Here is a 14,142-nt window from a genome sequence, read left to right as displayed (position 1 = left end):
ACTCAAAATGCTTCATGTATGTTTTCAGTGTCAAATGAAATTCCACCAAAAGATAAATTTAAGCTAGTCTGTTTGTAGAAAGGGATAACCAGTAATTGTTACATCTTTCATGGGAAAGATATGCAGCTAAACCTATACAGACCAGTTAACACAGGGAGATGAAGCAAAGAGGTGAATAATGCAGCTTCCAAAAACTGCATTAAAGAAACAGAATTTTGGTTATATTATTTTTCCTTACCTTATCTAGATTAACTGTTAGACTGTCCAACTCACCAATTTTTTCTTCTAATTTTCTATGTCACCCTCCCTGTGAAGACACAATCTGTATGTCAAAGGGCAAGCCAAAGTATTTATTGATATATCACTTTTTATTTTCAGGCTCCTAATTCATATTCATTATTAAACAGTTGTGTGATTCATAGCAGAAACATTTAATTAAATTTCAGTGATATAGTCTTTCCTAGAGCCAGGAAAATTCTTTATTCCAGAAATCAAAAGACGATTTCCTCTAACATCAAAATGAATCACTAAGTAACTTTGAACCAAGATAAAATAGTCTACCATTATGGATCCTTTTGAAATACAGGAGTTCCCTTTCCCCATTTTAACAAGGCTTATTTAATTAAAATTTTGGAAAATTAGTAAACTGATAAAGACTATAAAATAATAAGCTACAAATAAATAGCTCCAAATATAAACAGGTATTTGAAAATTATATACACTTAGTGTAGTTTCTTTATGTAAATGCTAACACTGCTTTGATTATATAAGATCATAAAAGGTAGAGAAAGAAACGCTTATTAAGGAAACAAATAATTCTCCTTTATATTATTCTCTACATTAGCTCACCTATTTATTAATAGAAGGAAAGTAATTCTTTGCCAGTAGGTGGTGCTTTTGTACAAAACATCACTCAAAGATAAACTCGTTTCTGACTAATTTTATATCACTATACATCTTGAGTTTGTGTCACATCTCCCAAAAAGCCAGCCCCAAGTTACTCCACTTTTTTTCTGAAATATATACTTTTTCTCTCAGTGCTCATAATGACATTGTTAGTGCCAACTAGTTCTCTCCACTGGAAAGCAGCGTAATTACATACATTAGTAAGTAGGCTCGCTTTCCTTTGTTTAAAATGGGTGTGTCTGTATGGATAATTCTTCACTTGGATTCTTCCTCAATAAAAGAGAGTACCATACTCCCTTGACGATATAGTCAAGTAATCCTGACTCTAGCTGTGGAAGTCAGTGTAATCAGTGTAAGAAGAGTAAAAGCATCTTAAAATTGATGCCAGCAATGTCACTATGGTTTATCCTGATCAAAGTCATTGTGATTGCTCATCTACACTTAAGGGCTTAATGCTTTTTTCCTCTAGAATTCCAAGTTTCTAAATTTTCCCAGATTTTGGAAGAAGGAAAAATTATTCTCTCTGGGAATATATGAGGATTAAGGATTATAAACACAGTAAAATCACACTACATCCTTCTTCGCAACAAGCTTTCCTTAGGCAACACCAGATTCATCGACTAATACCAATGATACATAAGAGGAGTGGTAGCCTAAGAATTCCATCAGGGAGTGACTAGCATTAATAAAATTGAGGTAATTGTGGAACACAGAGTATTTTCATCTCACCTAACTGCAAAAGGATGAAGAAAGTCAAATTATCAGTTTTAATGGAGTAGAAAGTCTAAGTGTTTTAAAACCAACATTTAAACTTTCTGCAGAAAATTTTCAATTTCCCTCACCTTTTCTCTTTTTTCCACCTCCCATGCTTTTTACCAGATATAGTTATTGTGTAGCATTTGAGTTCTAGTCATTTAAAATTTGAACTCCCTTCACTTTCTCTGAAGACTATGTAACTCCATCTGTATGTGCTTATTAATTAGAGGCAAATATTTATATTGATAATAAGCTTTTAAAATTAATATTCAAACACAAGCATTAGTAAATCAAGGAAGTCTAATTCCAGAGCTAAACACTGTATCTAAAGGCTTAGAAATTGAATTTTTGGAACTAGTCTAGGGATAGAGTCCACGAACACAGAAAATGCTTTTTCCATTGTGTCTTAAACCTTTCTGAAATGGTGAACTGAATGTTTAGGGAGCCTGTCAGAGACTAGAGATATATTTCATGAGGCCTGGACCAATTAAATATTGTAATTACTACCGGGCAAATCAACAAAGGCATCCTAAATCGCCCTAAGAAGGCGATGCTTGTGCTTCCAAGCACGTTCTCTTCACTCTGGGCATGCTCTGGTGTCTATGCGAGTCTTTAAGCTGATGTTTGATGTAATTGTGAGTTCCTGGGGCCTCCAGGCCTCCTTCATCTGTAACTGGGTTTCCTTTCCTCCTACAGAGCTTGCACTAGCACTCATTTATCTCAGAGTTCAAATCTCTCCCTGCCTTCTACTCAAAGCCTCAACATCAAGTCAGAACCTGTTTCTCCTCCTAGAGACCGTACCACCACCCCTTCGAGATACCCACAACACACGCGCCACGAGGCGGGGAGATCTCCTGTTGACAGCTTGAGCAGCTGTAGCAGTTCGTACGACGGGAGCGACCGAGAGGATCACCGGAACGAATTCCACTCCCCCATTGGACTCACCAGACCTTCGCCGGACGAAAGGGAAAGTCCCTCAGTCAAGCGCATGCGACTTTCTGAAGGATGGGCAACATGATCACATTATTACTTACTAGTTTTTTTTTTTTTTTCTTGCAGTGTGTGTGTGTGCTATACCTTAATGGGGAAGGGGGGTCGATATGCATTATATGTGCCGTGTGTGGAAAAAAAAAAGTCAGGTACTCTGTTTTGTAAAAGTACTTTTAAATTGCCTCAGTGATACAGTATAAAGATAAACAGAAATGCTGAGATAAGCTTAGCACTTGAGTTGTACAACAGAACACTTGTACAAAATAGATTTTAAGGCTAACTTCTTTTCACTGTTGTGCTCCTTTGCAAAATGTATGTTACAATAGATAGTGTCATGTTGCAGGTTCAACGTTATTTACATGTAAATAGACAAAAGGAAACATTTGCCAAAAGCGGCAGATCTTTACTGAAAGAGAGAGCAGCTGTTATGCAACATATAGAAAAATGTATAGATGCTTGGACAGACCCGGTAATGGGTGGCCATTGGTAAATGTTAGGAACACGCCAGGTCACCTGACATACCAAGAATGCTCACAAACCTGCAGGCATATCATTGGCGTATGGCACTCATTAAAAAGGATCAAAGACCATTAAAAGAGGACCATACCTATTTAAAAAAAAATGTGGAGTTGGAGGGCTAACGTATTTAATTAAATAAATAAATCTGGGTCTGCATCTCTTATTAAATAAAAATATAAAAATATGTACATTACATTTTGCTTATTTTCATATAAAAGGTAAGACAGAGTTTGCAAAGCATTTGTGGCTTTTTGTAGTTTACTTAAGCCAAAATGTGTTTTTTTCCCCTTGATAGCTTCGCTAATATTTTAAACAGTCCTGTAAAAAACCAAAAAGGACTTTTTGTATAGAAAGCACTACCCTAAGCCATGAAGAACTCCATGCTTTGCTAACCAAGATAACTGTTTTCTCTTTGTAGAAGTTTTGTTTTTGAAATGTGTATTTCTAATTATATAAAATATTAAGAATCTTTTAAAAAAATCTGTGAAATTAACATGCTTGTGTATAGCTTTCTAATATATATAATATTATGGTAATAGCAGAAGTTTTGTTATCTTAATAGCGGGAGGGGGGTATATTTGTGCAGTTGCACATTTGAGTAACTATTTTCTTTCTGTTTTCTTTTACTCTGCATACATTTTATAAGTTTAAGGTCAGCTGTCAAAAGGATAACCTGTGGGGTTAGAACATATCACATTGCAACACCCTAAATTGTTTTTAATACATTAACAATCTATTGGGTCAACTGACATCCATTGTATATACTAGTTTCTTTCATGCTATTTTTATTTTGTTTTTTGCATTTTTATCAAATGCAGGGCCCCTTTCTGATCTCACCATTTCACCATGCATCTTGGAATTCAGTAAGTGCATATCCTAACTTGCCCATATTCTAAATCATCTGGTTGGTTTTCAGCCTAGAATTTGATACGCTTTTTAGAAATATGCCCAGAATAGAGAAGCTATGTTGGGGCACATGTCCTGCAAATATGGCCCTAGAAACAAGTGATATGGAATTTACTTGGTGAATAAGTTATAAATTCCCACAGAAGAAAAATGTGAAAGACTGGGTGCTAGACAAGAAGGAAGCAGGTAAAGGGATAGTTGCTTTGTCATCCGTTTTTAATTATTTTAACTGACCCTTGACAATCTTGTCAGCAATATAGGACTGTTGAACAATCCCGGTGTGTCAGGACCCCCAAATGTCACTTCTGCATAAAGCATGTATGTCATCTATTTTTTCTTCAATAAAGAGATTTAATAGCCATTTCAAGAAATCCCATAAAGAACCTCTCTATGTCCCTTTTTTTAATTTAAAAAAATGACTCTTGTCTAATATTCGTCTATAAGGGATTAATTTTCAGACCCTTTAATAAGTGAGTGCCATAAGAAAGTCAATATATATTGTTTAAAAGATATTTCAGTCTAGGAAAGATTTTCCTTCTCTTGGAATGTGAAGATCTGTCGATTCATCTCCAATCATATGCATTGACATACACAGCAAAGAAGATATACGCAGTAATATCAACACTGCTATATCATGTGTAGGACATTTCTTATCCATTTTTTCTCTTTTACTTGCATAGTTGCTATGTGTTTCTCATTGTAAAAGGCTGCCGCTGGGTGGCAGAAGCCAAGAGACCTTATTAACTAGGCTATATTTTTCTTAACTTGATCTGAAATCCACAATTAGACCACAATGCACCTTTGGTTGTATCCATAAAGGATGCTAGCCTGCCTTGTACTAATGTTTTATATACTAAAAAAAAAAAATCTATCAACCATTTCATATATATCCCACTACTCAAGGTATCCATGGATGGAACATGAAAGAATAACATTTATGCAGAGGAAAAACAAAAACATCCCTGAAAATATACACACTCATACACACACACGCACAGGGGAAAAAAATAAGAAAATCATTTTCCTCACCATAGACTTGATCCCATCCTTACAACCCATCCTTCTAACTTGATGTGTATAAAATATGCAAACATGTCACAAATGTTCTTTGTCATTTCAAAATACTTTAGTATATCAATATCAGTAGATACCAGTGGGTGGGAAAGGGTCATTATATGAAAATATGAAGAAATAGCCATATTAGTTTTTTAACCTGCAATTTGCCTCAGCAACAAAGAAAAAGTGAATTTTTAATGTTGAAGATAAAGTAAGCTAAAGTACCAGCAGAAGCCTTGGCTATTTATAGCAGTTCTGACAATAGTTTTATAAGAACATGAAGAGAACAGAATCACTTGAAAATGGATGCCAGTCATCTCTTGTTCCCACTACTGAATTCTTATAAAGTGGTGGCATGATAGCGAAGGGATAATCTGAGAATTTTTTAAAGATGATTTAATGAGAAGAAGCACAATTTTGATTGTGATGAGTCACTTTCTGTAAACAATCTTGGTCTATCTTTACCCTTATACCTTATCTGTAATTTACCATTTATTGTATTTGCAAAGCTAGTATGGTTTTTAATCACAGTAAATCCTTTGTATTCCAGACTTTAGGGCAGAGCCCTGAGGGAGTATTATTTTACATAACCCGTCCTAGAGTAACATTTTAGGCAACATTCTTCATTGCAAGTAAAAGAACCATAAGTGGCATTTTACACGGCTGCAAGTATTGTTATATCTAATCCTATTTTAAAAGACTTTTAGTAATATGAAGCTTGAATGCTGGTAACAGTGATGCAATATACACAAGCTGCACAACCTGTATATTGTATGCATTGCTGCGTGGAGGCTGTTTATTTCAACCTTTTTAAAAATTGTGGTTTTTAGTAAAATGGCTTATTTTTTCCCAAAGGTGGAATTTAGCATTTTGTAATGATGAATATAAAAATACCTGTCATCCTCAGATCATTTAAAGGTTAACTAAAGTGAGAATGAAGAAACAAAATTCCAAGACACTTTTTAAAAGAATGTCTGCCCTCACACACTTTTATATATTTGTTTTTCTTACATGCCCATCTTTTAACTTAGAGATAGCATTTTTTGCCCTCTTTATTTTGTTGTTTGTTTTTCCAGAGAGTAAATGCTTTGTAGTTCTTTCTTTAAAAAACTTTTTTTTTTTTAAAGAAGAAGCCACTTGAACCCTCAATAAAGGCTGTTGCCTAAGCATGGCATACTTCATCTGTTCTCGTTTGTGCCATCTGCCGTGATGTCGTCACTTTTATGGCGTTAATTTCCTGCCACTACAGATCTTTTGAAGATTGCTGGAATACTGGTGTCTGTTAGAATGCTTCAGACTACAGATGTAATTAAAGGCTTTTCTTAATATGTTTTAACCAAAGATGTGGAGCAATCCAAGCCACATATCTTCTACATCAAATTTTTCCATTTTGGTTATTTTCATAATCTGGTATTGCATTTTGCCTTCCCTGTTCATACCTCAAATTGATTCATACCTCAGTTTAATTCAGAGAGGTCAGTTAAGTGACGGATTCTGTTGTGGTTTGAATGCAGTACCAGTGTTCTCTTCAAGCAAAGTAGACCTGGGTCACTGTAGGCGTAGGACTTGGATTGCTTCAGATGGTTTGCTGTATCATTTTTCTTCTTTTTCTTTTCCTGGGGACTTGTTTCCATTAAATGAGAGTCATTAAAATCGCTTGTAAATGAGGGCATACAAGCATTTGCAACAAATATTCAAATAGAGGCTCACAGCGGCATAAGCTGGACTTTGTCGCCACTAGATGACAAGATGTTATAACTAAGTTAAACCACATCTGTGTATCTCAAGGGACTTAATTCAGCTGTCTGTAGTGAATAAAAGTGGGAAATTTTCAAAAGTTTCTCCTGCTGGAAATAAGGTATAATTTGTATTTTGCAGACAATTCAGTAAAGTTACTGGCTTTCTTAGTGATGCAGTGTCCGTGGTGCATTTTTTTAAATTAATGTTTTGCTGTTTAAATTTATTCAATTTTATTGGGTTTTTTAAAAAGCAGCTTATGCCACATGCACAAATGAGCTTTCTCAGTTTTCAACTCAAACTATTACATGAAAAGACGGATATGTGTGCGTGGGAGGGGTGTGAATTGGATAACAGTTCTTAGGGTATTACAGAATTCAGCCAGTGTTGGAAGTTTAAGGTTCTTATTGAATGGTTCAACTTCTTTATCAAAGAAGTTCCATGAAGATCTCTGATAACCTGTTTAAATGTACAGAATTTTTCAAGTTATTGTGAAAAGCAGTACCATAAAATAAGTAAGTTTTTAACTAAAATCTGCAGGAAGTGTTTCCAAAAGCACTTCCTTTTTCTTCATCAGAGTAATTTCTAAAGGTTGAAAACATGGGCTTATAAATCTGAATACATTAGTGAATTCATACATTTTTAGAGACTATCAAAGGTATTCATTATTAACATTCAATAGTAATCTCTAAAGGGGAATGTCCTTAAAAAGATCAATACAAAGATTAAAAACTGAAAAGGAAAACAAGACACCACCAGTTAGCCAGCTGGAGAACTTGGACTCTTGCATTAGTAGTGATATCTGCTCCGAAACAAATGCAGTTCGGGGAAATGTTGCCTATGGCTTCAAAATAACAGTGCTTTTTGCTTTGTTCTCTTGTATTCATTTTCAGCAAACTTTTATTAAGCAATTATTATATGTAGCTCATGTGGTGATTCCAGGATGAATGAAGATGTAGCCCTTTATCTTAGGAAACTTATAAACTAATAGGAGATAAAAGGCATTCTCAGGGAAGTCTACAAAGTACTACGCGGGAGCCACTCTGGCCATCCTGGGGCAGAGCAGAGCAGAGGCTCAGATCCTGGACACTTCCTCATCCACCCAGCAGAGGAAGCCTTTCACTTAATTTTGAAGGTGGGCAGGATTGAGAAAGGCCCAGAAGGTGATGAGTTCAAGGCTGTTTGTGGGCATGTGATCCCTGCAGTCACACACGGCCCTACCTTGTGTTTCATTTCGTGTTCTGCTATCATTATCCTGATAATATCCTGGTAATAAAATTATCCTTAATAATTCTATGTTTGAGTTTGAATGTTGTAAGTAAAGTTCAATAGGACAATAAAGCATGTGCCTGAGCAGAGGAAATACACAGGAAAAAGCGAACTGTTTTATATTTTAGTACCTTTAACAGAGGGAACCTTTTGTTTTGCTTTTTCAACAAGGACTTCCACATTTTCATTTTGCAGTGGGCCCTGGAATTATGACACCATCCCTGGATGAGGGCATTTCACAAGGAAGAAATAGTAGATACAAAGGGTACAGAGATAGGAAAGCAAGAGACAAACTTGCAGGAATTGTGGGCCTTTCTGTTTAGGTAAAGTATAGCCGTGTGTAGGGAGCAGTGAGAGACAAGACTGGAAGAGTTAGTTTGCCTTTGATTGTATGTATAATCACAAATTTAAAAGAATTAGGCTTAAGCAATTAACTGAAAGATTTAGGAGAGAGAAAATTGTCAGAATTCAGTAAATGGTTAGATTAATGGTAGGAATGGTGATAGATAAGGAATTGTTAAAGTTTACAGTTTTAGGCTTAAATGATTAGGATCCTAGTAATGTCCAAATTGGAAATTGAGAGGTCACTGCTTTGTGAGGAAGGTAGTCACTTCAGTTTTCAGTATGTTGAGTTAGAATATGAGAATGTTGTAAATAAAGACTTAAACTCAGGATATCAGTAAATGCTGGCCTGATTTGGATGTGTGGGGTTTTTTTTTCTTTCAATTATGTTTGAAAGTCTGGATTAAATAGAAATACTGAATTTGGCAAGGGAACCCTATTCAGAACACAGCATCTGAATTTTCATCTTGTGATTTGAGAAAACCCTTTTTCCATTTTGTTTGCATATTTCTATGGCATCTTTCCTATGTGTTATCCTTGCAGATTGACTTCTAAACAAGATCCAGTGATGAAGGAGGAAAGCCAAGTTTGCTTCCCTACTGTGCATATCCCTCGGATTCCAACTGTCCGTATTGCCTGAGAGCAAATATCTCCATCACCGAAAATGAGGCTGCTCTTTAATTTCTCCTGTCCCAAGCACAGCCTCCTTCCTGGGAACTTTTGTTAAGAGTTAGAATTAGGAAAACATGGGAAATGGTCACTGTTTCTGGTCTTAAAGTAGTTTCTGATCTTAACGATAACCTTGGCTGCCAAATCATCAGCTCCATCTCTTACCCAGTCTGTATTGCTTCAGACTGGAGGAAGAACTTCCAGCCTTCATATACCCATTTTTAGTAGCCAACTTCTAGAAAGGATGCTCACCCTTTGAATCTGGCAACTCAGTACAAAGGCCAGCCTGAAATGGGAGGAAACATGAACTACACTAGTGGGACAATTCTACATGGAATAAAAAGTAGTTAGGAGAGCGCTTTGCTCAAACACTCCAGGGCCAGAAATGTAGCGGCCTTGCTAGTTCCCTTGGCACGTTCCACCAAGGGAGAGCCAGTGCCTGGGAGATTGCAGTGGTAGGGGCAACCTGAGGAAACATGCTGAAGTTGGTGTGTGAGTGGGGGCATGACACTAACAGTCCCTTCCCTACAATGGACTTGACCTACATAACCTTATTTAACCTACTTGATGACACTGTGACAAGAGTGCAGTTTTCTTTGAGAGGTCTTGGTTGGCTCAAGCCTGTAATCCCAGCACTTTGGGAGGCCGAGGCGGGCGGATCACGAGGTCAGGAGATCGAGACCATCCTGGCTAACATGGTGAAACCCCGTCTCTACTAAAAATACAAAAAACTAGCCGGGCGTGGTGGCGGGCGCCTGTAGTCCCAGCTACTCGGAGGCTGAGGCAGGAGAATGGCCTGAACCTGGGAGGCGGAGCTTGCAGTGAGCCGAGATCGTGCCACTGCACTCCAGCCTGGGTGACACAGCGCGAGACTCCGTCTCAAAAAAAAAAAAAAAATAAAAAATAAAAAAAAAAATAATTAAACCAACTATGCCCCTCACAAGCTAAGTAACATTTGTAAACTTATTTATTCCCTCTAAGCACTGATTTTCTCTAAGTCACAGAGTTTATCACTAACTCAGAGGGTTGCTGAGGCTCCATTAAGACTTAATAGGTGCTAATCACTGAAAAGATTGGGAGCCCCACTCTCCCACAAGTTACTCAAAGTAAACACAATGCTACTCCGTAAAATGATGGTAAAAGAAATCAACAAAGTTCTGATTTTTCCTATGATGACCACAGTATGCTATGTTATTTCTTTAGGAATATCACATTCTTAAAAGATAATTTGGTAGGACCCTACATTGCTAATGCTCAAAGCACATACTCCACTTACAGAGAAAGTCGAGCTGTGCAGGTATTCATCCCAAAGCTTCACACTACTAGTGCTAAATATATCAAAACATAGACTTTTCTAGAAGTGATAGTTACAGAAACAATTACTTTCTTCAAACATTTATTCCAGAAATATTCTATATGATATGCTCATTTATTTTTACAAGGGAGAGAGCCCTGTTTGGAAATGCAAACCTATGTGTATGCAAAAGCTTATATGTGTAATATTCTTCATTAAAGTATGAGGAAGGTGCCTATCCCTACAAGAGTGCTTAAGTAAATTGTGATACATCCTCCGAATTGAATACTATGTAACCATTTTTTGAAAAACACAAAACAAACTAAAGCCTCTGTGTACTGATACGGAAAACTCCAGAACATATCATTAGGTAAAAAGGAATAATAGAGCAGTGTATAGAGCATGGTACCTTTCAGGTAAGAAAAGGAGGACACCAAAGCAATAAGTTTTCTTAAATTTGCATAAAGAAACCCTAGAAGAATACACAAAGAAATGAAAATACAGCCGGGCACAGTGGCTCATACCTGTAATCCCAGCACTTTGGGAGGCCGACGCAGGTGGATCACCTGAGGTCGGGAGTTTGAGACCAACCTGGCTAACACGGTGAAACACCATCCTACTAGAAATAAAAATAAAAAAATTAGCTGGTGTGCTAACACACCTGTAATCCGAGCTACTCGGGAGGCTGAGGCAGGAGAATTGCTTGAACCCAGGAGATGGAGGTTGCAGTGAGCCAAGATTGTGCCACTGCACTCCAGCCTGGGTGACAGAGCGAGACTCCATCTAAAAAAAATAAAAAACTTAAAAAAAAAAAAAAAAAAAACAAATATGAAGAAAGTAGTTACCAAAGTGGTAAGGGTTTGGGGAAAGAGGTGAATGAGAGGAAAGATTTAACAACACATACTTTTAAATATTGTTTTTATTTTTGAACTATATAATATGCTACTTCTTTTTTTTAAGATTTTATTTGAAAATAAGCCTTCCCCAAAAAAGCAAATGCCACACACTGAATAGATTTATAGGGAACTCTCCTCTAATGAAGCGGCCTTTGGAAAGAAAACGCCAGTGTGTAGAGCAAACCTCAGGACTGATAGACTCGCCTCTAGGATTCTCCAGGCACAGGCGGCTTCAGCTGTCAGTTCTGTATGACAGGACCACAACCTTAAGGTTAGCAGTTTGCTTCTCTATTGACTACACTAATGGCCAAAGAGCTTTACTCAAGCAAGCAGTTTTCTATAATTAAATCACAAATATGAATTTAGAATTCATCCCATAAGGTTTAATTTACTCTGCCTAGTTAATAATCAGTTTATCCTATCAGCCATCTAATATTAAGGCTATAAATCTAGGGATCTTTGCTGAATTTCTGTTGCTTCCTTGCTCATTGTCATTGTAACCTCCTCCCCTACGACCAACCCAGCTATAGTATTAGAACACAGAAAACATGTCATCCTTACCAACTCCTGTGTCCTGTGTCCATAACAATCGGCTGAAATTGCATGGAGATTATGTTACTTTTTGGTACTTTCAAATTCATCAGCTAAATTTCCAATTAAGTTTTGGGAGGCTGAAAATAATATTTTTCACTATTTTCCATCTTTTCATTCTTTCCATTTACTATCCTGGTTTATGTGCTTTGCATGTGAAAAAAAATTATTTGAGCCAATCGAAAACATTTTCTTTACTTCAGAGTTCTACTGGCAATAAAAGAATAATGCTTTCCCTCATGAATATGTACAATTGTTATTTGTCAATTAAAATAAACTTTTTTTTTCCAAAAATAAAGAATAATACTTTCTGGCCAGGAGTGGTAGCATATACCCTGTAATCCCAATCATTTGGGAGGCTGAGGTGAGTCGATCACTTGAGCTCAGGAGTTTAAGACCAGCCCGAACAACATAGTGAGACCCCTGTCTCTACAAAAAATTTAAAAATTAGCCTGTCATGGTGGTGCACACCTGTAGTCATAGCTATTCTGGAGGCTGAGCCCAGGAATTAAAGATTATAGTGAGCTATGATTACACTATTGAGCTCCAGCCTGGGGGACAGAGCAAGACTCTGTAGCTATGAGAGAGAGAGAGAGAGAGAGAGAGAGAGAGAGAGAATAGTTTCTTCCATCTCTCTCCTGAATACCCCAACCAGTAATGATATTTGTCCTTTGAGTTTAATGACTATGAAAGAACTCAGAAGAAAATGATTTTTGTCTTCTAACCAGTGTGTCCTCTCCAGAGTCCACTTTAAATGTACTGACAATAGAAAGACATACACAACAGCCCTTCCTCACCTACCTTGATAAAGCCCAATTTTCTTCCTGCCTTTTAAATAATGCATTTTGTAGACTCTGAGAATAGAAGAGAAAGTTCCTATGAAATATAAAATCAAGAACTAGGAGACATGTTACATTGAACTTCTGTATTTAAAAATTATATATGACTAGTTATTAGATAAACCAGAATGTAACTAATTTCAGTGCTAATTGTGATAACAATTATTAAAATCACTCATTAAAATTTATGTGAGGATTATACTGCGTGAAAGAATCTGGGCACAAAAGAGAACAAACTGTATAATTGCATTTATATACAGTTCAAGAACACACAAAACTAATCTATGCTGATAGAAATCAGAACAGTGGTTGCCTGTTGGTGGCAGTGGGAACTGACTAGAAGGGGGCACCAAGGGACTTACTTCAGTGACAGAAATGTTATATATCTTGACTGGGATGATTTGTTAAAATTCACCTAGTGTACATTTAAGATCTGTGTGTTTCACTCTGTGTAAATTTTAACTCAATTTTAAAATGCTTATATGAAGAGAAATCTCAAATTCAGAATATTATGTAAGAAATAGTAGTAGGGCTGCCACTCTAAGGTATCTCCTGTTGAAGTGTATGAGGGCCTGCTTCAATACAGATAATCATTATGCTTCCATTGAGCCCTGATTCAAATCAAGATAAACTACTGAAAGAATGTTAGTTCTCTTAAATACTTTGAACCTACTCCACTGTAATATTTGCTGTACTGTTATATTACCATAGATAAAGGGAGGTAAATTTCAGTTCAATCCTGATCAAGTTAATACAAATGCTAAAGTAGTAGCAGTAATCTAATATAATTACATTGAGACTGATCATGTCGTGTAACAATACACATCACATAAACTGACTACTTCAAAGATGAAGATATTATTTCTTGTAGAATATTAAATGGTTTGATTATTTTGCTATCCAGGGTCTTATACCATATTCTTACTAACTCTTGCTCAACATAATGTTAAACCTCAGAAGATAAAAAAGAATAAGAAAGCTAAAATTCTTATATTTTGTCTCTAGACTGTCCAAAAAGAGACTTCATTAATTTTCACCCCAGGGAAACTATTTGAAGCTTCAGTATATATAGTACCAAGAATGACAGTCAATGCAACCGGTAATATTAAAGCACCTTCCTATAGAACTGATCATTCAGCCATTCATCTTTGAGGGTTAAATAAAGGACAACACAAATAAAAATAAAAGTCCCAGGTGCATTTTGAGGTGCACTTAGTGAAATTAAGTGCAAGGCCTATCTGCTTAAGTCCTCTGAAGCTACCAGTGGAATTTCATGAGTGTATGAATTTCAGAGGAAAGTACATATGATCAATAGAAAAAAATGCTTAAATGGGAGGAGGGCAGTAGACATTGCAATATTCACTTAATTATT

General features: G+C 36.4%; 1 protein-coding gene across 27 annotated transcripts in view; it reads left to right on the top strand.

The window, feature by feature from the left end:
• The window catches only part of MEF2C (myocyte enhancer factor 2C), a 183,620-nt gene extending 176,576 nt beyond the window's left edge, over window positions 1-7,044 (top strand). For 14 of the 27 annotated variants that reach the window (XM_025387111.1, XM_025387120.1, XM_025387108.1 and 11 more), the window contains one exon: window positions 2,455-7,044. In XM_025387111.1, the coding sequence (XP_025242896.1) occupies window positions 2,455-2,680 (226 nt within the window). In that variant the 3' untranslated portion in view covers window positions 2,681-7,044. Of the gene's footprint in view, window positions 1-2,358 lie in introns of all 27 variants that reach the window. The other 13 variants (XM_025387107.1, XM_025387097.1, XM_025387104.1 and 10 more) reach the window with 2 other exon arrangements.
• Window positions 7,045-14,142: the final 7,098 nt, after the last annotated feature.

Source organism: Theropithecus gelada, chromosome 6 (assembly GCF_003255815.1).
Source record: "Theropithecus gelada isolate Dixy chromosome 6, Tgel_1.0, whole genome shotgun sequence".
Taxonomy (NCBI): domain Eukaryota; kingdom Metazoa; phylum Chordata; class Mammalia; order Primates; family Cercopithecidae; genus Theropithecus; species Theropithecus gelada.
Note: the sequence above shows the minus strand (reverse complement) of the source record. Positions and strands in the feature narration are given on the sequence as shown.